General features: G+C 40.5%; 1 protein-coding gene across 2 annotated transcripts in view; it reads left to right on the top strand.

The window, feature by feature from the left end:
- IQGAP2 (IQ motif containing GTPase activating protein 2) overlaps positions 1-22,667 on the top strand; it is a 321,912-nt gene that overhangs the window by 259,990 nt on the left and 39,255 nt on the right. For both annotated transcript variants that reach the window (XM_023196443.2, XM_023196444.2), the window contains exons 18-23: positions 5,267-5,350; positions 6,709-6,780; positions 7,420-7,489; positions 10,612-10,820; positions 17,428-17,577; positions 21,676-21,839. In XM_023196443.2, the coding sequence (XP_023052211.2) occupies positions 5,267-5,350; positions 6,709-6,780; positions 7,420-7,489; positions 10,612-10,820; positions 17,428-17,577; positions 21,676-21,839 (749 nt within the window). The remainder of the gene's footprint in view (positions 1-5,266; positions 5,351-6,708; positions 6,781-7,419; positions 7,490-10,611; positions 10,821-17,427; positions 17,578-21,675; positions 21,840-22,667) is intronic.

Raw genomic sequence — 22,667 nt, forward strand, 5'->3', positions numbered from 1 at the left:
ATTGATCCCTTTACCATTATGTAATGGCCTTCTTTGTCTCTTTTGATCTTTGATGGTTTAAAGTCTGTTTTATCAGAGACTAGGATTGCAACCCCTGCTTTTTTTTGTTCTCCATTTGCTTGGTAGATCTTCCTCCATCCTTTTATTTTGAGCCTATGTATGTCTCTGCATGTGAGATGGGTCTCCTGAAGACAGCAGACTGATGGGTCTTGACTCTTTATCCAGTTTGCCAGTCTGTGTCTTTTAATTGGAGCATTTAGTCCATTTACATTTAAGGTTAATATTGTTATGTGTGATCTTGATCCTGCCATTATGATATTAACTGTTTATTTTGCTCATTAGTTGATGCAGTTTCTTCCTAGGCTCGATGGTCTTTACATTTTGGCATGTTTTTGCAATGGCTGGTACCGGTTGTTCCTTTCCATGTTTAGGGCTTCCTTCAGGGTCTCTTGTAAGGCAGGCCTGGTGGTGACAAAATCTCTAAGCATTTGCTTATCTGTAAAGAATTTTATTTCTCCTTCACTGATGAAACTTAGTTTGGCTGGATATGAAATTCTGGGTTGAAAATTCTTTTCTTTAAGAACGTTGAATATTGGCCCCCACTCTCTTCTGGCTTGTAGAGTTTCTGCCGAGAGATCTGCTGTCAGTCTGATGGGCTTCCCTTTGTGGGTAACCCGACCTTTCTCTCTGGCTGCCCTTAAGATTTTTTCCTTCATTTCAACTTTGGTGAATCTGGCAATTATGTGTCTTGGAGTTGCTCTTCTGGAGGAGTATCTTTGTGGCGTTCTCTGTATTTCCTGAATTTGAATGTTGGCCTGGCCTGCTAGGTTGGGGAAGTTCTCCTGGATGATATCCTGTAGAGTGTTTTCCAATTTGGTTCCATTTTCCCCCTCACTTTCAGGCACCCCAATCAGACGTAGATTTGGTCTTTTTACATAATCCCATACTTCTTGCAGGCTTTGTTCATTTCTTTTTCTTCTTTTTTCTTTTGGTTTCTCTTCTCGCTTCATTTCATTCATTTGATCCTCCATCGCTGATACTCTTTCTTCCAGTTGATCGAGTCAGTTACTGAAGCTTGTGCATTTGTCACGTATTTCTCGTGTCATGGTTTTCATCTCTGTCATTTCGTTTATGACCTTCTCTGCATTAATTATTCTAGCTGTCAATTCTTCCACTCTTTTTTCAAGATTTTTAGTTTCTTTGCGCTGGGTACGTAATTCCTCCTTTAGCTCTGAGAGGTTTGATGGACTGAAGCCTTCTTCTCTCATCTCATCAAAATCATTCTCTGACCAGCTTTGATCCGTTGCTGGCGATGGGCTGTGCTCCTTTGCAGGAGGAGATGCGCTCTTATTTTTTGAATTTCCAGCTTTTCTTCCCTGCTTTTTCCCCATCTGTGTGGTTTTATCTGACTCTGGTCTTTGATGATGGTGACGTACTGATGGGGTTTTGATATAGGTGTCCTTCCTGTTTGATAGTTTTCCTTCTGACAGTCAGGACCCTCAGCTGTAGGTCTGTTGGAGATTGCTTGAGGTCCACTCCAGACCCTGTTTGCCTGGGTATCAGCAGCAGAGGTTGCAGAAGATAGAATATTGCTGAACAGCGAGTGCACCTGTCTGATTCTTGCTTTGGAAGCTTCCTCTCAGGGGTGTACTCCACCCTGTGAGGTGTGGGGTGTCAGACTGCCCCTAGTGGGGGATGTCTCCCAGTTAGGCTACTCAGGGGTCAGTGACCCACTTGAGCAGGCAGACTGCCCCTTCTCAGATCTCAACCTCCGTGTTGGGAGATCCACTGCTCTCTTCAAAGCTGTCAGACAGAGTCGTTCGCGTTTCACAGGCTTCTGCTCCTTTAGCTGAGCCCTGTCCCCAGAGGCGCAGTCTACAGAGACAGGCAGGTTTCCTTGAGCTGCTGTGAGCTCCACCCAGTTCGAGCTTCCCAGCGGCTTTATTTACCTACTTAAGCCTCAGCGATGGCGGGCGCCCCTCCCCCAGCCTCGCTGCTGCCTTGCCGTTAGATTGCGGCAGACTGCTGTGTTAGCAAGGAGAGAGGCTCCGTGGGCGTGGGACCCTCCCGGCCAGGTGTGGGATATAATCTCCGGTGTGCCGGTGTTACAGCGCAGTATTGGGGTGGGAGTTACCCGATTTTCCAGGTGTTGTGTGTCTCAGTTCCCCTGGCTAGGAAAAGGGACTCCCTTCCCCCTCGCGCTTCCCAGGTGAGGCGATGCCTCGCCCTGCTTCAGCTCTCGCTGGTTGGGCTGCAGCAGCTGACCAGCACCGATTGTCCGGCACTCCCGAGTGAGATGACCCCAGTACCTCAGTTGAAAATGCAGAAATCACCGGTCTTCTGTGTCGCTGGCGCTGGGAGATGGAGACTGAAGCTGTTCCTATTCGGCCATCTTGCTCCGCCCCCCAAGCCTTGACTTTTGCATTCTGTGCACCCACAGGCTTAACATGACGTGGAAGCCACTAAGGCTTACAACTTGCACCCTCTGAAGCAGCAGCCTGAGCTGTACCTGAACCCCTTTTAGCCATGGCTAGATCTGGAGCGGCAGGGATGCAGGGATTAGTGTCCCAAGGCTGTGCAGGCAGCAAGGCCCTGGGCCTGGCCGGTGAAACTGTTCTGCCCTCCTAGGCTTCCCAGCTTGTGATAGCAGGGGCTGCTGTGAAGGTCTCTAAAACATTGCGGATTTCGATTAGACATGAGATTTGGGTGGGGACGCAAATCCAAACCATATCAAGGCATGAGCCACCATGCCCAGTTCACATCTTAATGTAAGTTTGTATTTGTATTTGTGTGTATAATGATGGGGTGTGTGTGTTTACACATGTGCATATTTCAGAGGATACATGATAAAATGTTAAATAGTAGTTCCCTTTATAAAGTAGCTAGGTGGAAGTAGAGATAGGTACACAGGTACGTATACCCTTTCTCTTTGTTCACTGTGTATTTTAATAGATCTTCTAGGTATTGAGGTACAGATTGTTTGCACAGAAATATGTATAATTATTCTGTGGATTTTTTGTTAACATGTGGTATCATAATATGTGTGGTAAGCTAAAATTTCTTTTTCGTATTATCTATATATCTTGGAGGTCTTCCTGTTCTCCAAGATACAGAGCATTGCCATAGTCAGTATATATGACCTTACTTTACTCTTTTTTTATATATATACTTTAAGTTCTAGGGTACATGTGCACAACATGCAGGTTTGTTACATATGTTTACATGTGCCATGTTGGTGTGCTGCACCCATCAACTCATCATTTATATTAGGTATTTCTCCTAATGCCATCCCTCCCCCTCCCCCGACCTTACTTTACTCTTAACTGATGTGTAGCATCCCTCAGTGGGACTGCAATTGCAGTGTCTCTAACTGTTCCCCCTATTTGTGAACATTTTACTGGATGCACATTTTTGGTATTACAAACAATGCTGTGACAAAAATACTTATATATGGGGTTTTTCTACACAGGTGCTTTTAGTTTCCTGGGCTAGATATATTGAAAACTAGAAATATTAGGTGAAAGGCTACATAATTTTAAATTTGATACTGCTAAATTCCCTCCCCAAAACTATACCCTTTTGTAGTTTCCTCGAGCTCACACTTCACCATCTATGCTTTTGACAATCTCCAATTGACAAATGGATAAGGCAAGAATTTTCCCAAAACTACCCTGACTGCCTCGAGCTTAAAGCTATATCAAAGATGTTTTCACATTTTGTGGAAATTTGTTCTGCCTTTTCCTCTTTCAGTTCAGTTCTAGTTACTTTCTGTTTTCTAGGAACCCTCATAATTTTTATCTCTATGCCTTCTTATTTTCTAGCAGTATTATGGATTGCTTTAAAAGTATGTTTGGGCCAGGGATGGCTAAGTCCTATAATCCCAACATTTTGGGAGGCCAAGGTGGGCGGATTGCCTGAGTCCAGGAATTCAAGAACAGCCTGGGCAACATAGCAAAACTCTGTCTCAATAAAAAATAGAAAAATTAGCTGGGCATGGTGGTGTATACCTGTAGTCCCAGCTACTCAGGAGTCTGAGGCAGGAGGATCAGTTGAGCCAGGAGGTGGAGGCTGCAGTTAGCCATGATTGACCCACTGCACTGTAGCCTGGGTGACAAAATGAGACCCTGTCTCAAAAAATAATAATAAAAGTATATTTGTATGATGTTACCATTGGGGGAAGCTGTGTAAAGGGGTACATGGAACTCATTGAATAATTTTTGATCCTTCTTGTGAGTTGGTGATTCTTTTGAAATTAAAAAAAATTTGTTAAGCATATTTGTGCCTTCTAGGGATTTGGACCAAGGGGAAATCTGGAGCAAGTGCCCAGTTCATCATTTTGATTCCATCCTGACTATGTTGTTTTGACTCATTACAAAAATATTATTGTTGAAATAAAATTTCATGTACCCTTTTAAAAAAGAACGAGGCAAATATATACAGACATGGAAGGATGTTTATACAAATAATTTGATTTTTTATATTTGCCCTTTTTAACAAGGAACTTTTACTTCCTTTCTAATTTGAAAAACAGTATCAGAATTGGGGTGAGTTACAAAGATGTTTCAATAAACAGATGCTTGTAAATGAATTGGAATAAACTGATAACAGTTATTAATTTAATTCTTCTAAAGATACTAGTTTGTGTCCAGTTTTTGTGTTTCTTGTAAAATTTCTTCTTAATGGTGATAATCAGGTAAAGCTGTGTTGATGAAGCATTGTTTAACCTTATGTGGGAGTATATGAAATGATGGTCAGTTGCAGCACCAGTGTTTTCAGGGATCCAAGGGATTCAGGGCCACAAGTTGGTAGAGCATCCTCCTTTCCAGTCAGGGCCACAGTGGGCCACTTGTTGTGGTAAAGATACTTAATATTAGGCATTATTTTCAAGCATTTTTGTTGTTATCAAATACCACTAGCACCTACTTAATACTGTTCATGGGTTTTGGAGAAATTCCATTTTATTATTCCTTCTTGTCACCCAGGGCCTTGGTAAAGTTAAGCTTTCCAGCAGGAACTGTGCTTCTCCATGTAATTTATGACCCCTGCTCTGCTGTCCTAAGCTTAGAACAAGTCTCAGCTGTGAGCTGATGTGCTGTGCTGTGGTTAACCGGCTACCCCCAGAGAGGGTGTCCAGATGAGATTTGAAGGGAGGGTCCCTGACGGTGCCCCAGCTCCATGCGACCTGAGATGTGCTCTGCTCTTGCACTTCCTGTATAAACTGGGAAACTTGCTGGTAAATAATTCTATAACCCACTCTTTTCCTTAGGCTTTTTGGAAAGGATGTAAACAACGGAAGGAATATATGCACAGGCGGCAAACGTTCATTGATAATACTGATTCTATTGTGAAGGTAAATACCCTTTCCTACCATACCAAGTGCTTGGCTTAAATGTTTCCCCTCGTTTCATGTTTAATCTGAAAGACAGCTACAGAAAGGGAGGGTATGTGTGAGCCTTGAAGTCAGAAGGCAGTACTGGATTTGAATCCCAGCTCTGCTGCTCATTTACCTAATCATTTTTCAAGCAGGTTAGTTAAACTACTGTGAAATCTCAAGTCCTTTATGAGTGGTTATGAGAATCACAAGTGAAAGTGTTCTGTAACTAATAAATGCTCTTTGTCTAGAAAGTTCAAATTGATTATTTAAACTCTAGGTAGAACCCAGCTTTATTTAATGTTTCTCTTTCCACATTTGCTTAAGCATATTTAGAATGCTCAGATGTAACAGAACAAAACCAATGATTAGAGGAAGTAGAGCTAATTTAAGGCCTATATTTGGGAGTTGAATTAGTCGAACCTAGCCTTTCACTCAGGTGAATAGCTCTGGGTGAGAAAGAAAGGGTACTGTGGTGTCCTTTCTCATGGATCTGAAAGCCAGAGGACTGGACAAAAATCAACTTGGAAATCTACAACTTGGATATCTACAAGTCTCCAGCTTGGAAATCCAGATGAGAGTGGAAGCAATGGAGCTGGAACGTAGAATCAGATTAGTTTAAAGATCTTTTAGGCCAGGCTTAGTGGCTCACACCTGTAATCCCAGCACTTTGGGAGGCCGAGGTGGGAGGATCACTTGAGCCCAGGAGTTCAAGACCAGCCTGGGTAACATAGGGGGAACTCATTTGTATTTTTAAAAATAATAATAAATAAAAACAGATTTAAAAAAAGTTTTAAACTGTGAAGGCAGAGAATAACGTGACCCAGATCCATTGTGCAGTAGCTCCTTGATGAAATAGCATCCTATGGAACGTATGCCTATTCTCTCAAAAACTATTGGTAGCAATTGGTCCCTCATGAGACCTCTTCAGTGTTTTCGCATAAAAACTTAAAGGATGTTGAATGCATTTAAAGGGATGATAGAAGAAACCCTAGACTTAGTTTACTTGATTTCCTGACTCATTGCAACTCTCAGCAAAACGCCTCACCCTTCTGGCTTTTATTTACTGAGATTAAGGTAAAATAGTACAAAGTTAAATTATTCTCCCCACCTCTCTCTTATTAAGGCGGTGAAATTAAGAGTAACAGGTAAAGTGTTTTGAACCCCTTAAGCAACATCTGTGAAAGATTGCTTATTTAGTGGGCTGCTTTTTTTCCTTATCAAGTATCATTGTTTTTAGAAAAACTACACAAAACCGTATTACAGGTTGTTTGGTGATTACTTTGACTTTTCTCTTTATTTTTTGTTGTTCTTTTCTATTTTTTTAAACTTTTTAGATTCAGTCCTGGTTCCGAATGGCAACTGCAAGAAAGAGCTATCTTTCAAGACTACAGTATTTCAGAGATCATGTAAGAAAAATGCCTGTGGGATTTTATCCAGGTTGATAATGAACTAAATTAATGCTTTATTGAATGTTAGCATTGAATGATTTTTGGGAAGAATGGATCTTAGAACTTCATATGATAATATTTGGAGGTTTACTGTTTTCATGCAGAAATCATGTTGAGAGTTACACTTCGCCAGTCAGGACTCAATAGAAAATGGGTGAGGGGAAAACTGTAGGCTAGTAACACCAAAGAGAGAAGACTCTAGAGAAATATTTTCCAGCATTGCATATGTAGTTTTTTCAACTGCTAACTGCTTACTTTAAATAGAAGTCCCCGGGAGGGATTTTTTCCTGAATCTTTAAAGAAGAGATATGGGAACATAGATTGGATCATCTAAGTTCTGTGCTAAAATTATTTTCCCCTTTTAGATCTCTTTGTCTAAGCAGTTCCCCTACAGTCTTGTTTGTACTTTTAGTTAACTTATCTGACCTCTTCTTCAAAGAAAATGGAAAAATAAACGTTGAATACATCACATTGAAATACTGTCAGTTCTAAGTAGTGTCAGTTCTTAAATACTAACAGTTCTTAAATGTTCTGAATTCAAAAATAATGGAGTAGGTGGGACTCTGGGAGATCAAGACTTGTCTCAACCTTTTGCAGAATAATGAAATTGTGAAAATACAGTCACTGCTGAGAGCGAACAAAGCTAGAGATGACTACAAAACACTGGGTAAGTGAGAACTTTCTGAAACAAAGCAAGGATTTTTTATAAACCAGGCAAGGACATATTGGTCCATATTGGTCACTTCAGAGGTTGCTCTAAGAACAGAGGATATCCATTGTTTCCAGTAGATTTTGATCATCTCAGGCCCCAGGTTCTCAACCAGTACACAGAGGAACACTTGGTGACAGGAAATGGGCCTTCCTATTAAATGGAAAGGATCAGCCACATGGTATAATTTCTTCTTCAAAGAGAATGGAGTTGGCGTAAATGCTGAATTTTTTTTCAATCTAAGCTAGAGTCAAAAATCTAATGCAAAAGAGTTAGCCAGAAAATAACCTTACATTTACATTGTTTAATTTGTTAGACATAGTCTCATCTCCCAAAAATGACAACTGCAAACATCTTCCTGCAATTTCATTCTGAAATTTTCACAGAATAATTTTTAATTTTTGTTTGTTTGTTTTTGTTTTGAGACAGAGTCTCACACTGTCGCCCAGGCTGGAGTGCAGTGGCGCAATCTTGGCTCACTGCAACCTCTACCTCCCCAGTTCAAGCGATTCTCCTGCCTCAGCCTCCTGAGTAGCTGGGATTACAGGTGCAAGCCACCACACCCAGCTAATATTTTGTATTTTTAGTAGAGACGGGGTTTCACCATGTGTGTCAGGCTGGTCTTCAACCCCTGACCTCATGATTCACCTATCTCGGCCTCCCAAAGTGCTGGGATTACAGATTAAGGTTTTTAATAAAAATGTGTAGAAAGTTTGAAAATAGCAAAATAAAAGTCACCAAAAAATAATAATCACATTTTGTGCTATCTCCTTACAGTCCCAACTTTGCCTATGTTTGTTATTTTGTTTTTTTACATCATAAGTTGATTCTTCATATATTCAGTGTTTCCATTCTAATTATCACAGGAACATGCACAGTCAAGGAAAGCTTGCTGATAAATTTATTAGTACTTACAGTGCCTAGTAAGTTTAGCCAGCACCTTTTATTGTCTAAAGTTTGTCTGAATTGAGGGATGAAGTATATGGCTCAAGAAAGATCTTCCCTGGTACTTGTTAAGGAAAATCTAGGGATGCTTGAAGTCCTCACTCTGCCTCCAGCCTGCAGAATCTACTGAATAATGTCTCATTCCACTAGATTCCAGCTCACCTCTCAGCTGGTAGATGTGTTGTTGTTGTTTTGAATTTTTTTTAAAGAAGGCTAAAGAGGATTTTTCTTTTTCTGAGCCCTGACACTAAAATATGTTTGCTATTGCTTTTATATATGAAAGATGAGTTCAAAGTAAATTTTCCAGATGAACACAGGCTAATTTTCATTTCATTCAAGGTAACATGTTTTTTTTTAAGCAGTTACAGTGATGTTTTTTATTTGTTTACTTTTTTATTACAAACACAAATTCCAATTTTAAAATCTAGGCAACTTTATATTGGGACATAAAAGGTAAATAGAGAAACCATCTCGGTGAGTGAGTTAGATCTAAGCTTCTCTGGGCTTCAGCAAATTGGGTGCTTTTATGGTAACCAAAAAAAGTTTATGGTAACCAAAACTTTTCTAAGTTTGTTATCATCTGTTCTCACCCTTTTTCTCTGGAATGTCACTGAATGCATTCCAGCTTGAAAGTTGCTGAAACTAAGATGTGGTCACTTGTAGGTGCAGACTATAAAAGGGTCTGATTTCCTGAAATGAAAATACCTGTACCACAAAGTCATTCTCAGATGAAGATGGCAAAAAGCCTAGTATTGATAGAGGAAATAATAAATTCAGGCCATAACAATTAGTAAAGCTAAAATTTAGTCATTTTCCAATGGGACTGTTAGTACATATGAAGAGATATAACCCTTAGCGGGAGGAAGAAGCAGCCATCAACTCTGGCCACGGTGGGAGGGCTCATGTTCCCCCAACTTGGCTGCATGGATGAGCTGTGGTACATTGCTAAGGCCTTCCCTGAAGTGATCATGTCAGTGGCAGCATCTTTGCTGGAAATGGAAGGAAAATAAATTGATGTGCTTCAGTGGCCAGGAAATAAAGGGTCCGGTGATCCAAGGAAAATTCTCCAATAAGGGCCATCAGCAGCGGTAAAATAACATACCTGACTATAGATTTGGTTTTCCATGCTGGGTTTATGCAGTTGTTTGTGGTGTTGGTTTTCTTACTCCGTTAGTGTCAAAACACCACAGAACTAAGGTGGAAGTCAAAGGAAGACTGTCAAGGGCCTAGGAGTAAAGGAGGGCAGCTATTGAGATGGCCATGACTGGACTACCTCTTGCAAGTCATCTCTCTAGTATTGGGTCTAATCATTCGTCCTCAATGGACCAGATGATTTATTCTTACAGTTTACCCAGATCTTATCTCTGTAAGCATGTTAAAATATTTTCCAAGAGTCAGAGTGCCAGGAAATCAAAGCCTAAACTTCCAGGTACTAAGGGAAAAACCGTTTCAGAGTTTATGTGAGAATGTCCCTCTCAATAACAGGGGCTGACCCATAGAATCTGAGCACCCTCCCTTGGCCGGTGCTCAAAGAACAAGGGCCAAGTTTCAATTTCTAAAATCTTTTTATTTCAGCTGAGTGGAACATTCGTTTCACTTATCGTTCTGTTGGTTCCTGTTTGGCTTTTACAGTCCTCCCTTCCTGGCCCTTTTCTAATTCAGCTTTCGCCTACTTCCGGCTCCTTCCCAAAGATCCTTTGGGTTGGGAGAAACCACTTTCTGCTTCCTGCAGCAAGAATGTAAGTCATTTATCTAGCTCAAGCACAAGGTCTCAGGGTCGAGGTAACTTATATTAACTTTCTTTCCCAGGTTCCTGAGGAAGGAGGCACAGATAGTACTATCTTCTTAGTGCATGAGTCCAGGGAACAGTGTGAGAGAGAGCTGATAAAAGGGAGAAAAGGGGAGTTGATAACTAGAAAAGAGTAGGGCCAGATGCCTGTTTTGTTCATTTATTTATTGATCAGTTTCCTTGTCCAGATTTTAAATTGTGTGGGGGTGGGTAGAATGATTCTCACCCTAGACCAAGTACTTTCATTGGTATATTTTTCTAGTAATTGTTTAAGACCTTGTTTCTTTCCTGTTGATAATCATTCCAAGCTTCCCTAATTAAAGTATACCTGTTCCTGTCACTGCAGTTGGCTCTGAAAACCCACCATTAACAGTAATTCGCAAATTTGTATACCTGTTGGACCAAAGTGATTTGGATTTCCAGGAGGAACTAGAGGTTGCACGATTAAGGGAAGAAGTAGTGACCAAGATCAGGGCCAATCAACAGCTGGAAAAAGACCTGAACCTGATGGACATCAAGATTGGACTCCTGGTGAAGAACAGGATCACACTAGAGGTCAGTGGGGTTTTTGGGACTGTCAGCTCCCAGAAGAGGGAAGATGCCTACATACAGTCAAGAGTCACTTAATGACAGGGATACATTCTCAGAAATGTAGCATTAGGTGATTTCATCCTGATGCAAACATCATAGAACAGGTACCTAAACATAGATGGTAGAGTCTACTACATACCTAGGCTATATGGTAGAGCCTACTGCTCCTGGGCTACACACCTGTACAGCTTTTGACTGTACTAATACTGCAGGCAATTGTAACACAATGGTAAGTATTTGTGTGTCTAAACATAGCTCAACATAGAAAAAATACAGTGACAATATTGTACTATAATCTTATAGAACTAATGTCTTATATGAGGTCCACTGTTGACTGAAACATGTTGTTTGTGGTTATATATGTTCTTGACACTTTGGTCTAGCTAAGTTCATTTGGAATCTACGATAAGTTTTTATCATTTTTATTATAAATTAGTGGTTCTCCAGTCTGTAAAATTTTATGCCTCCCCATTTATAACATTTTGTAAGGCTTCCTTATTCTGAAATGAAATCTATGTGATAAAATGTACTGATGTATATACCTTCAGAATAAGACTAGGGCCTTTATATGAATACAAAAGAGAAATTAAAGAGTAATTGTTAATAAAAGCACACATTTTATTGAGAAAATGTATATGCCTGATGACATTGGAAGACATGATACAGTTACCCGGGGTGTGGACCTCTTCACAGAACAGCTACAGATTGTGAGGGCTTCAGTGGCAACTGACGTGGAGAAGAAGTAGAGCTGGTAGGACCTCATTTTCCAAAATGGAGAACAACTATTTGTAAAGTTCAGCATTAGCCAAGTGTAGTCTCCACCCAGTTTACACAGCAGTTGCAATTCTAGAAAATCCTAGATTTTGTGTGGGGAAAATATATTATGCATCTACGTAAAACAATTAGATTCTAGGCTTAGATAATTACAAACAGAATCTTGACCTACATAAATGACCAGTAAGACATTCAAAAGTTCTGTCATGGAAGGTGTAGGGCAATTATTTACACAGGACCATCCCACAAATCGCCAGATCACAAAGCACCTCTCATCCCCAATCCCTGCTCTCTATAAAGCAGGAGTGCCCTTCAATTGTTAAGATGTTAAAAAACATCCCCACGTATTTCCAAAATATGTACAGAGTCACACTGCCCCCATTGATAACTTCTAAATAAATCATGGTGTGACTTCACATCTGTGTGAAACCTGCCAATATCAAGGCTCAAAAAAAAGTGTAAAAAGCGTCATTTTTACCCAAGAACAGATGCCTAGGATAAGACCTCTCTCCCCGTCCCTCTTCCCTTCCTATGTGCCACATCAGTTTTCAGAAAAGTGATAGGTCGAAAAGGGAAACTGACCTTCTGGAAACTCTGAGAAGGCTACAGTGGCTCATAGGTGGAGCTCCAGTGGCCAGCAACCAAGCAAGTGTTCTGGACAGCTGGGAGATGAGCAGCCACAGGAGGCTGCCAGTTACGTGGGCATGTGAATGCCCCAGGCTGGTCCTCCAGACCTCATAAAGACACCAGGGCAATTGTGGAGGAGAAAATAAGAAAAACATCATTTTATTAACACAAGTGATCATCTCTTCTAAATATTCAGGAATAAAACTACTTTTATTATTTTATCCAGAAAAACAATAGTACTTTTTAAAAAATAATGTATTTGTATTGTTTGACATACATGAGAACTTTTAAAGTGTAATATATTCCAGAAGGTTTTTTAGAGAATGCTTTTTATAGCCTTAAACTGCTGTTTCACCCTATCGCCATAAAATCATAAACAGGAAATGTCTTGCCTTTTAAAATAAAGGCTTAGTTGCAAATCAGTACATAGTTTAAATAATATGTATTTTTTGGAAACACAATCATGGCAAGTTATCAGATTTTCATGAATGCTTGAGTTTTGTGGGGGTTTTTTAAAGCCACTTATCACTAATAGATAACATTGTGAAGTTTTTCAACATATTTGCAAACACCAAATATGTATCCAACATTTTTTAGTGATTAAACTAATGATTATTAAATATGCAGCTGTTAGCCTTATCATTGACAGAACATTTGTAGTGATACAAGAACAGAGCAGTTGAAGCTTTATTTATAGTAGTGAAAAAGTGGGAAACGACCTGAAGGACAAAACAATAGAGGATGATATAATTAGTTTAATGTAGATGTTGTATAACCACTAAAAATAATGGTTTTGATACTTTTAAAGCAGGAGGAAAGGTTTGCGATTTAGTAGAGGAGAAAATAGTGCCTAAGGTAGTATGATTTCTTATATTATCAAAAAATAATAATAAGCCAGACGGAGAAAGAAGTTAAGTGATTTTTCTTTGTGTGATAGTTAAGTTTATCTCCTCCCCCTTCTCCCCACACCTTTTTTATTTTTAACAATGAGTGTGTGTTTAGTGAGGAAAGAGAGATTGTAAAGGGAAATGGCTTTGTTCTTACAGAACAATGCTAGCTCTTGCTAGTAACCTTAACATTTTTCATAGTTCTTTTAAAAATCAGCATTCCTCCTAAAAACCTCAAAATCTGTAGGTTAGTGAAGTGACTAACCTTGATTTTAGGCAAAAAGAATAGTTTGGAGAAAGAAGACAAAGCAACTGAAATAGAGGTTTCCTGGAGGCACAGGAGCCAAAAAAAAAAAAAACTATAGGTCAACCTAGCTGGAAGGAAAGCCTAAATTAAGAGACTAAAGCTGATCTAAAACTAGCACTAAAATTCCCATTCATAAGTGTGATGTATCATCTAGGAGCCCAGATTTGCAGGCCAGTACTACCTGAAACTCAGAATTGAGATTTGTAACTATTAATGCTTAATTATACCACTTCACTGCTTATATTAACATGTGACCTTGAGCATGTTTCTTAACCTCTCTGTGAGTGTGTTTTCTTCCTTGGAAAATGTATTAGGTGATTTACATATATATATATTTTTTTTTTTTTTTTTTTTTGAGGCGGAGTCTCGCTCTGTCGCCCAGGCTGGAGTGCAGTGGCGCGATCTCGGCTCACTGCAAGCTCCGCCTCCCGGGTTCACGCCATTCTCCTGCCTCAGCCTCCTGAGTTGCTGGGACTACAGGCGCCCGCCACCGCACCCATCTAATTTTTTGTATTTTTAGTAGAGAAGGGGTTTCACCATGGTCTCGATCTCCTGACCTTGTGATCCGCCCGCCTCGGCCTCCCAAAGTGCAGGGATTACAGGCGTGAGCCACCGCGCCCGGCCTACATATATTTTTAATCTTCACAGCAGCTCAGTAAAATTGGTGTTATTATAGTCACTCTATAGTTGAGGAAACTGAAGCTTAGGTTAACCTGTGCAAGTTTACCAAGCTAATTATACTCTGCAGATACCCATATCTTTACGACGCCGAAGCCCAAGCCCTTCAAGCTAGCCCACACTTTCTACAAAAATGTTTATATCATAGCATACTACCGGCCTGCAGATATCCCCTTATCAGGAAAAGGGGAAAGGTGGTGGGAAAACGGCAGTATTGAGATGTGGGACTATCATGAACAAGCCAAATACAGTTCCTCTTTCAAACCACGGTATTCCTCCAGTGTTCGATATTGATTAAGAATCAGGAAAAGTGAGTTGTGATGAATAAAAAGTAACCGCTCTGTTTGTTATCCTTGTCTGGGTTGGCTCTTGTGTCCATTTTCAAGCTTCCCAAAGCAAACCTCCATTCACCCAAGCACATTCATGAGCAAGTCAGAACCTCACAGGGAGAAGGCAGAGGGGCTATCCTGGTTGCTGTACCCGGCTCTGCCCTTGGAGCTCCAGCAGACAGGCGCTGTTCCATCCGCACAGCCACCGGCCCGCCCTCTCTTCCCCTTTCTGGGTTCAGCATTGCCTCCGCTGCTTCCCTCCCTCCATTCCTCTCCCTGTCCTGCCTTCACCAACTCTCTCTGTTTTTAATGCACAGGAGTTTAGATCTGCCCCAGATCTTGCTCACCACCCTTATCCTCTCTTCTGTATATGGCAAAAACCATTAACCAGAAGATGAAGTCTGCAACAAAACAAAAAGCGCCCAGTTTCTAGAGTGACCTCCACTGAAAACACACTTGGGAGGGAAAAGGGGGGGGATTATAGGTAACAAGACTTGTTTTCCTGCCATATATTTAAAATCAAGGTAATAGATTTATTCTGTGTATTTGAGGGAGTTGAATGATTTACATCACCAGCTATCTGAAGAGGAAAAATGTGGATTAACTGGCACTATAAGCCACATTTACTCTAGTGATGTCTTAGGACTTCTTATAGATAAGGATTATCAGACAGCCACCTGCCTAGATTCCCCCTTGACCTCTATCTGGTGGTAACTACAATTCCTTTCTTTGAACTGAATACATTTTATATATTGGCAAAACAAGGGGGAAATGTTGCTTTTTAAAAAATGTTATGGGAATGTAAATCAACTCCCCTCTCCCCTTTCCCTATAAAAGCAACTGGGGTGACAGAAGTAAGTGGGTAAGTCAAGGCTGCCTCTCTCTGAGCTGAGAATGAGAAAGAATAAAATCATAGACCTGGAAGGCAATGGATGTAGCCACATGGAACTGTCTTATTCAAGAGCTTCCTAGAGCTCTGGACCCCAGCTGCTCAATAGGCTGACCCCAGCATGGGAGAATGGGGTGCCAGGAAGTAAACATATTTAGAGCTTACCCTTTAGGCAAGACCTGACGGTGGTTGTTATCCCCAGTGGCAATTGGAAGTGAGGGCGGGCACATGTCAGCTGTGAAAATGACTAGGGGTCCCTGCTGGTATTTGGTGGGAAGGAGCCAGGGTGACAGATGCCAGTAGTGCATGCAGAGCAAAACGCTGTTGTCCACACTGACCATAGTGCCCCTCTAAGGATACTGGCCCAGCATTCCTGATGTGCAAGTAGAGTCTTCATGTAGAGGTCCGGCTAAGAACTCAGTCAAAAATTTGGAAGAAGTTTTAGGAAAAGCAACTTTCTTGCCACTTACTCTGGGACAGTGAACTAATGCCAAGTGACAGGGGAGGTGTTCTGGAACAGCGACTTTCAAATATGAGTCATGTGCCATTAGGGTCATGAAATCAATTTAGTGTGTCACAATGAGTAATCTTTAAAAGTGGAATAGAATAAAAGCAAATAGAAAATATCAGCATGCACCATTAGTAAGAGAAAGGGTGTATGTCTGTTCACCAATAAAAGATGGAAAATGTATTTCTTACTGTGGGTCTCAGACTTCTGAGTAGCTAGTACCACAGGCATGAGCCACCACACCTGGCTTATTTTTAAAATTTGTTTGTGCAGATGGGGTCTTGCTCTGTTACCCAGGTTGATCTCAAACTCCTGGCCTGAAGCCATCCTCCCATCTTGGCCTTCCAAAGTGCTGGGATCACAGGCATGAGCCACCACACTTGGCCCACTTTCAACTTTTCTTCCAAAGCTTCCTGGCTTGTCTAAGGCTTCATAGAATTGAAGAAGGTTAGGGCCTTGCTTTGGATTAGGCTTTGGCTTAAAGGAATATTATGGTGGTTTAATCTTCTATCCATACCACTCAAACTTTCTCCATATCAGCAATAGGGCCATTTTGGTTTTTTTAATCTTTCATGTTTTCACTGAAGTAGCATTTTTTATTTCTTTCAAGAAATTTTTCTTTGCATTCACAACTTGGCTGTTTGGTGCAAGAGGCCTAGCTTTAGGCCTAGCCTATCTTTTGATATAATCTTTTGATATAACTTCTTCACTAAGCTTAATCATTTCTAGCTTTTCATTTAAAGTGAAAGATGTGTAAATTTCACTTGAACACTTCAAGGCCATCGTATGGTTATTTATTAACCTAATTTTAATATCGTCCTGTCTCAGGGAATAGGGCGCCCAAGGAGAGAAGAGAAAAAGGAAAGTTGGTGAAGCAGTCAGAACTGCTGCTTAAGTTATATGGGCATGGTTTGTGGTACCCTAAAACAATTACAATAGTAACATCAAAGATCCCTGATAGGCCGGGTGCTCACGCCTGTAATCCCAGCACTTTGGAAGGCAGAGGCAGGTGGATCAAGAAGGCAGGAGATCGAGACCAGCCTGGTCAACATGGTGAAACCCCATCTCTACTAAAAATACAAAAATTAGCCAGGCGTGGTGGCAGATGCCTGTAATCCCACCTACTCGGGAGGCTGAGGCAGGAGAATCGCTTAAACCTGGCAGGCGGAGGTTGCAGTGTGCTGAGGTTGCACCACTGCACTCCAGCCTGGGTGACAGAGAGAGACTCCATTTCAAAAAAAAAAAGGATCACTGATAACAGCGCCCCATAACAGATAGTATAATAATGAAAAAGTTCTATGTGTTACAAGAATTATCAAAATGTGACACAGAGACACAAAGTAAGTACATGCTATTGGAAAAAATGGTGACAACAGGCATGTTCAATGCAGGATTGCACAAATCTTCAATTTGCAAAAAAAAAAAAAAAAATGCAATATCTGTGAAGCACAATAAAGCAATGCACAATACAATGAGGTATTTCCAATGACTTGTGTTTCAACCCTGTATGTGAAGGCAGGAGGAAAAGACTACAAGAATTAAAAAGCAGTAATCTCATCACATTTTTTACAGGATGTAATTTCACACAGTAAAAAGCTGAATAAGAAAAAAGGAGGAGAAATGGAAATACTGAATAACACCGACAACCAAGGAATAAAAAGTTTGAGTAAGGAGAGGAGAAAAACACTAGAAACATATCAGCAACTGTTTTACCTTTTACAGGTGAGAGCAATTTATCTTTCACTCTGAGTTTGGGAGTACTACTATGTTACATGTCTGTGGCTTACAGGGAGTCTTTTATCATGCTTCAGCTATAATAGCATCCCTGTTTTGAGCATCTACTAAGTACCAAGGCTATTGTTGGTGCTTTACATACATTCTCTCATTTAATTCTTACCATAACCCTGGGAGCCGCGAGAGAATGAGTACTATTGTTATTCCTGCATTACAGATGAGAAAACTTGAGACACAGTCAGTAAATGATAAAGCAAGGGTTTTGAAATGCAGGCAGTTTGGCTTCAGAGCCCATGCTCTTCACAATATTATACTACGGTTACCTGCAGAAACAATATAAATCTGATAATAACAAAAACAGGTACAGTCATCCATGAAAAAGTTAAAATAACTGTATGTGAAAAACAGATATTTACCAGAACCAGTCTCCCCTTCTGTGGGGGAAAGAGCCAGAGGGTTTGGGATTTCAAAACAGTATTTCTTTTTTCTTTTATTATTTTCATGGCGTTACTGTGATCTAAATGAATAGTAATTTTCCATTGCTTCCTGAGTGATGGTGAGAACTAGTAAGTTTGACTGGTTATGGTTGGACTTTGATGAATCACTTATTGTTTTGTTTGACCATTGATTCAGCCTGTCAGGCCTACTAGCACATACAGCTAGTCACAAAGGAAACTGCATGATAGCGGTAGAAATAAACAAGCATCCTCTTCAGCAGGAAAAGTTTCCCCAAAGAGGTGGATCCATAGTTCTCCCTTGGAAGAGTCAGATGTCTCTCAGAGTGGGGCCACTGTTGGAATTCCTTCAAAGCCTGGAGACGCGTAGATCTTTCTTTGAGGATGTCACTGTCTGTAGATGTATAGAGAGTACATTACACAAACCGTAAATAAGAGGTGTGGCGAATCTCATGGAGAAACACGATGTTAATTTTGGTAGGTTTGAAATTTCTCTACTTAGAATAAGAGATTGGAGAACATCTTCAAACATATAAACATCTTCACACAAGTGGCCACCACATGGCGGTACAGAAGGAAAAGGTTAACAGTACTTAGAATTGTCTGTGGAACCCACTGTTTCACGCCAGCAAACTTAGAAAGAAAGGGGGCTCACTTTAAGCAGGAAAGGATGTTGGTCTGCCTAATTTAGTAGTCAACTACCAGTTTGAAAGTTAATCTTAGGCACTTATCATTTTTTATATCCATGAAATTTCAAGCGTGTTGAAGATTCTGTAGAATTTAGTTTTCTCAATTTGACAGAATTTGTCATAAGTCAAAATCTAGTCATTGACCTAAGACTTGCATTGTTTATTATATAAATGGAGGCATTTGGGAAGAAGAAAAAGCACAGGAGCATGTTTAGAATAATCCCACCAAACTTTATCCACAAACAATCCAAAATGTACAACCAAAGAGTGCAACCATTCAGTTGTATCAAGTGAAATCCCTGTTGAAATCATATATTTTTCTTCTCCTTCTCTTCTTTTGAGACATTAGCCCATTATCACTGAAGAAATTATAGAAAAGCAAATGGCCTGGATTCCTTCAGCCCGTAGGTTACACTTTAGCAAGACTTCTTTTTTGTAGAGATAAAGTCTATCTCGCCCAGGCAGGAGTGCAAGGGAGCAACCACAGCTCTCTGCAGCCTTCATCTCCTGGGCTCAAGCAATCCTCTCACCTTGGCCTCCTGAGTAGCTGGGACTACAGACATATGCCACAATGGCTGGCTAATTTTTTCGTGTTTTTTGTAGAGACAGGGTTTTTCCATGTTGCCCAGGCTGATCTCAAACACCTGAGCTCAAGTGATCCACCCACCTCAGCCTCTTAAAGCACTAGGATTCCAGGCATGAGACACCACACCCGACGTAGCAAAAAATTTTTTTTTTTTTTTTGAGGCGGAGTCTTGCTCTGTCGCCCGGACTGGAGTGCAGTGGCCAGATCTCAGCTCACTGCAAGCTCTGCCTCCCGGGTTTACGCCATTCTCCTGCCTCAGCCTCCCGAGTAGCTGAGACTACAGGCGCCCGCCACCTCGCCCAGCTAGTTTTTTTTGTATTTTTAGTAGAGGTGGGGTTTCACCGTGTTAGCCAGGATGGTCTCGATCTCCTGACCTCGTGATCCGCCCGTCTCGGCCTCCCAAAGTGCTGGGATTACAGGCTTGAGCCACCGCACCCGGCTAGGTCAGCTAGTATATAGGTTTTTGGGGGATTTGTCTCTTCAGTGTGAAACTAAATTTAAAAATTTTAGGTAACCTTAGGAGGAATGGTGAGTAGGCATCTTTATTTAGTCCTAGAGTAAGTTTCCTTTCTCCTAATTCCTATATACTTCACATTGAAAAAGAGTCACTGCAGAGCTGTCAAGAAAAAGTACTGAGCTGCTTTATTTATAAAATTTCAACCAATCATTATGAACTTAAAAGTAAACCTAAGTGGTAAAGTAAACCAAAATTTGAGGTTTCTTAAAAGCTGCCCAAACTACTTGAGTATATTAGATGAATCCTAGTTTTCAAGTATAGAAAAATTTTCTTCTCTTGTCAGAAAGAAGATGAAGATTAGGAGTATTAAATTTCTCTTTGAACATACCTTCCTCTGTAACCTGAATACTGTTGTTCTCTTTGAACTTCTACCTGGTAGGTGTAGCTGCTGGAGAAAAGCCACATCACCATGAAGGCTGGTTCTGTATCCAACGGGTCCATCCTCATCAGAACCCTCCGGGTTCCACGTCCATTTTAAGTTCTTTGTTATTTTTTGCTCATGGTCTTCTGGCACTTCCCTTATCAACTGTCCTGACCTTCACCCCTCTCTTCAACCTCCCTACCTCACTCCCCCTTCTCACTCTGTGTAGAACATTGTGGCCATTTTGCTGTTTCCACATTGTACATGTATTCTTTTCTTATCTTTCTTGACAAGATAGTATGCATTTCCTTCTACTCATCCATCAATCCTTCTAGGCCAGTCTATATAGCTGGGCCCTTAGTCCACTTTTTTTTTTTTTTTTTTAAGATGCAGAGTTTGTATTGTCTAGGCCGAAATACAGTGGTATGATCACGGCTCACTGCAGCCTTGAAATACTGGGCTTGCCGGGCGTGGTGGCTCAAGCCTGTAATCCCAGCACTTTGGGAGGCCGAGACGGGTGGATCACGAGGTTAGGAGATCAAGACCATCCTGGTATACACGGTGAAACCCCGTCTCTACTAAAAATACAAAAAACTAGCCAGGCGAGATGGGGGGCGCCTGTGGTCCCAGCTACTCGGGAGGCTGAGGGAGGAGAATGGCGTAGACCCGGGAGGCGGAGCTTGTAGTGAGCCGAGATCGCGCCACTGCACTCCAGCATGGGCGACAGAGCGAGACTCCGTCTCAAAAAAAAAAAAAAAAAAAGAAATACTGGGCTCAAATGATTCTCCCAACCTCAGCCTCTTGAGTAGCAAGGACTACATGCATGCACCACCACGCCTGGCTAATTTATTTTTACTTTTTTCTAGAGACAGGGCCTGTCCATGTTGCCCAGGCTTGTCTCGAACTCCTGGGCTCAAACTATCCTTCTGCCTCTGTCTCTCAAACCGCTGGAATTGTAGGTGCGAGCCACCATGCTCAAGCTTTGCCAGTGTCTTTGGACACCAGATTCTGTTGGCTACCCACCCTGTCTTCTGCGTCTCTGCAATAAATATTAATATGTGGCTCAAAAAGGTCAACAGTGAAAAGTAGATATAATATGTTAAGTGTATCATATAGTGTGTATCATTTAAATCCTGTCATAATTTTCTACTATAGCTTCCTACAGTATGATATGAATAATATTAAGTAATTAATATTTGATATTAATATTTTTAAATATTAATATACGGTAGGAAGCTAAAGTAGAAAGTTATATAATATCAGTCTAAAGGAAACTATAGTAGAAAGTTATACTATATACTAATAGCATAGAGATGAGTACCTGGCACATAAAAATTATTTTATATACTCATCTATATGCTTTTAGTGACATTAAGTCATTGAAGACAGGGAATCAGATATTGCTTTGTGCTTTAATAATATATTAACTTATTGTTTTGTGGGATTTTTTTGTTTTCTTTTTCCTTCTTTCCTTCTAGACCAACCCTTTATACTTGGCTAAGCTGATTTTCCAGATGCCACAGAACAAGTCCACTAAATTTATGGATACTGTTATTTTCACACTATATAATTATGCCTCTAATCAGCGAGAAGAATATCTACTTCTCAAGCTTTTTAAAACTGCTCTGGAGGAAGAAATAAAGTATGTATACAAATATGTATGTAAAAATACCAATGAATAGATCCTTTTGTTAGTGGTGGCTGTCTTTGGTTTACTAAAATTATTTTTCAATTCATACAAGTTATTCCCACATATTAAAATATATCAATTTTCTTGAGAATACTTCTATATCATTAGAGCTATATTCAAGTACTATTTTCTCCCACCAATGATACTTTCTGTAGTGTTAAATTAACTTTTGATTTTGTATGTCTATAACAAGTGAAAATCAGTAGTATATTGAAAGTCAGTGAAAACATTTAACTTAATTAAAATTCTGAGTAGTAAGGCCATTAACGGGTGAGAATGCAGAGTGCAATCTCTGCCTAAATAGTCTTCCCTTCTTACTAGAACTTAAGCTACTTTTGCTAATTTATTTTCTGACTCAGTTAATGTAAAAATTGTATAGGTAGCTATAATGAGTGGACTGAGAAACATGCATGAGAAATGTCCTTAGCTCAGGTGGCCTTCGTAACTTGTGGAAACCTTAAGTTATACTAGTTCCTATTGGTTTTGGGAGCATGGGAGCCAGGCACCTCTGCCCTCCGGGTTCTGTAAGCCCATGAGAAATGTGATTCATCAGCAATAGGAATGCTATGCAGTGGAATGTGGTAAGTACTAAATGAAGGATGCGTCTAAATGAAGGACATGCATAATGTATCAGGTTAGAGGATAGGAGGAAAGATTCCAGCCAGGTTGACTAGTAAAGATTTTGTAGAAGAGGAGGTGCTTGACCCAAAACCTTGAGGAATAGCTGCAATTTTTATGAGAAGAGATAGAAAAGGGAAACAAGGCACAATGGTGGTGGAA

The sequence above is a fragment of the Piliocolobus tephrosceles genome, chromosome 4 (assembly GCF_002776525.5).
Source record: "Piliocolobus tephrosceles isolate RC106 chromosome 4, ASM277652v3, whole genome shotgun sequence".
NCBI classification, from domain to species: domain Eukaryota; kingdom Metazoa; phylum Chordata; class Mammalia; order Primates; family Cercopithecidae; genus Piliocolobus; species Piliocolobus tephrosceles.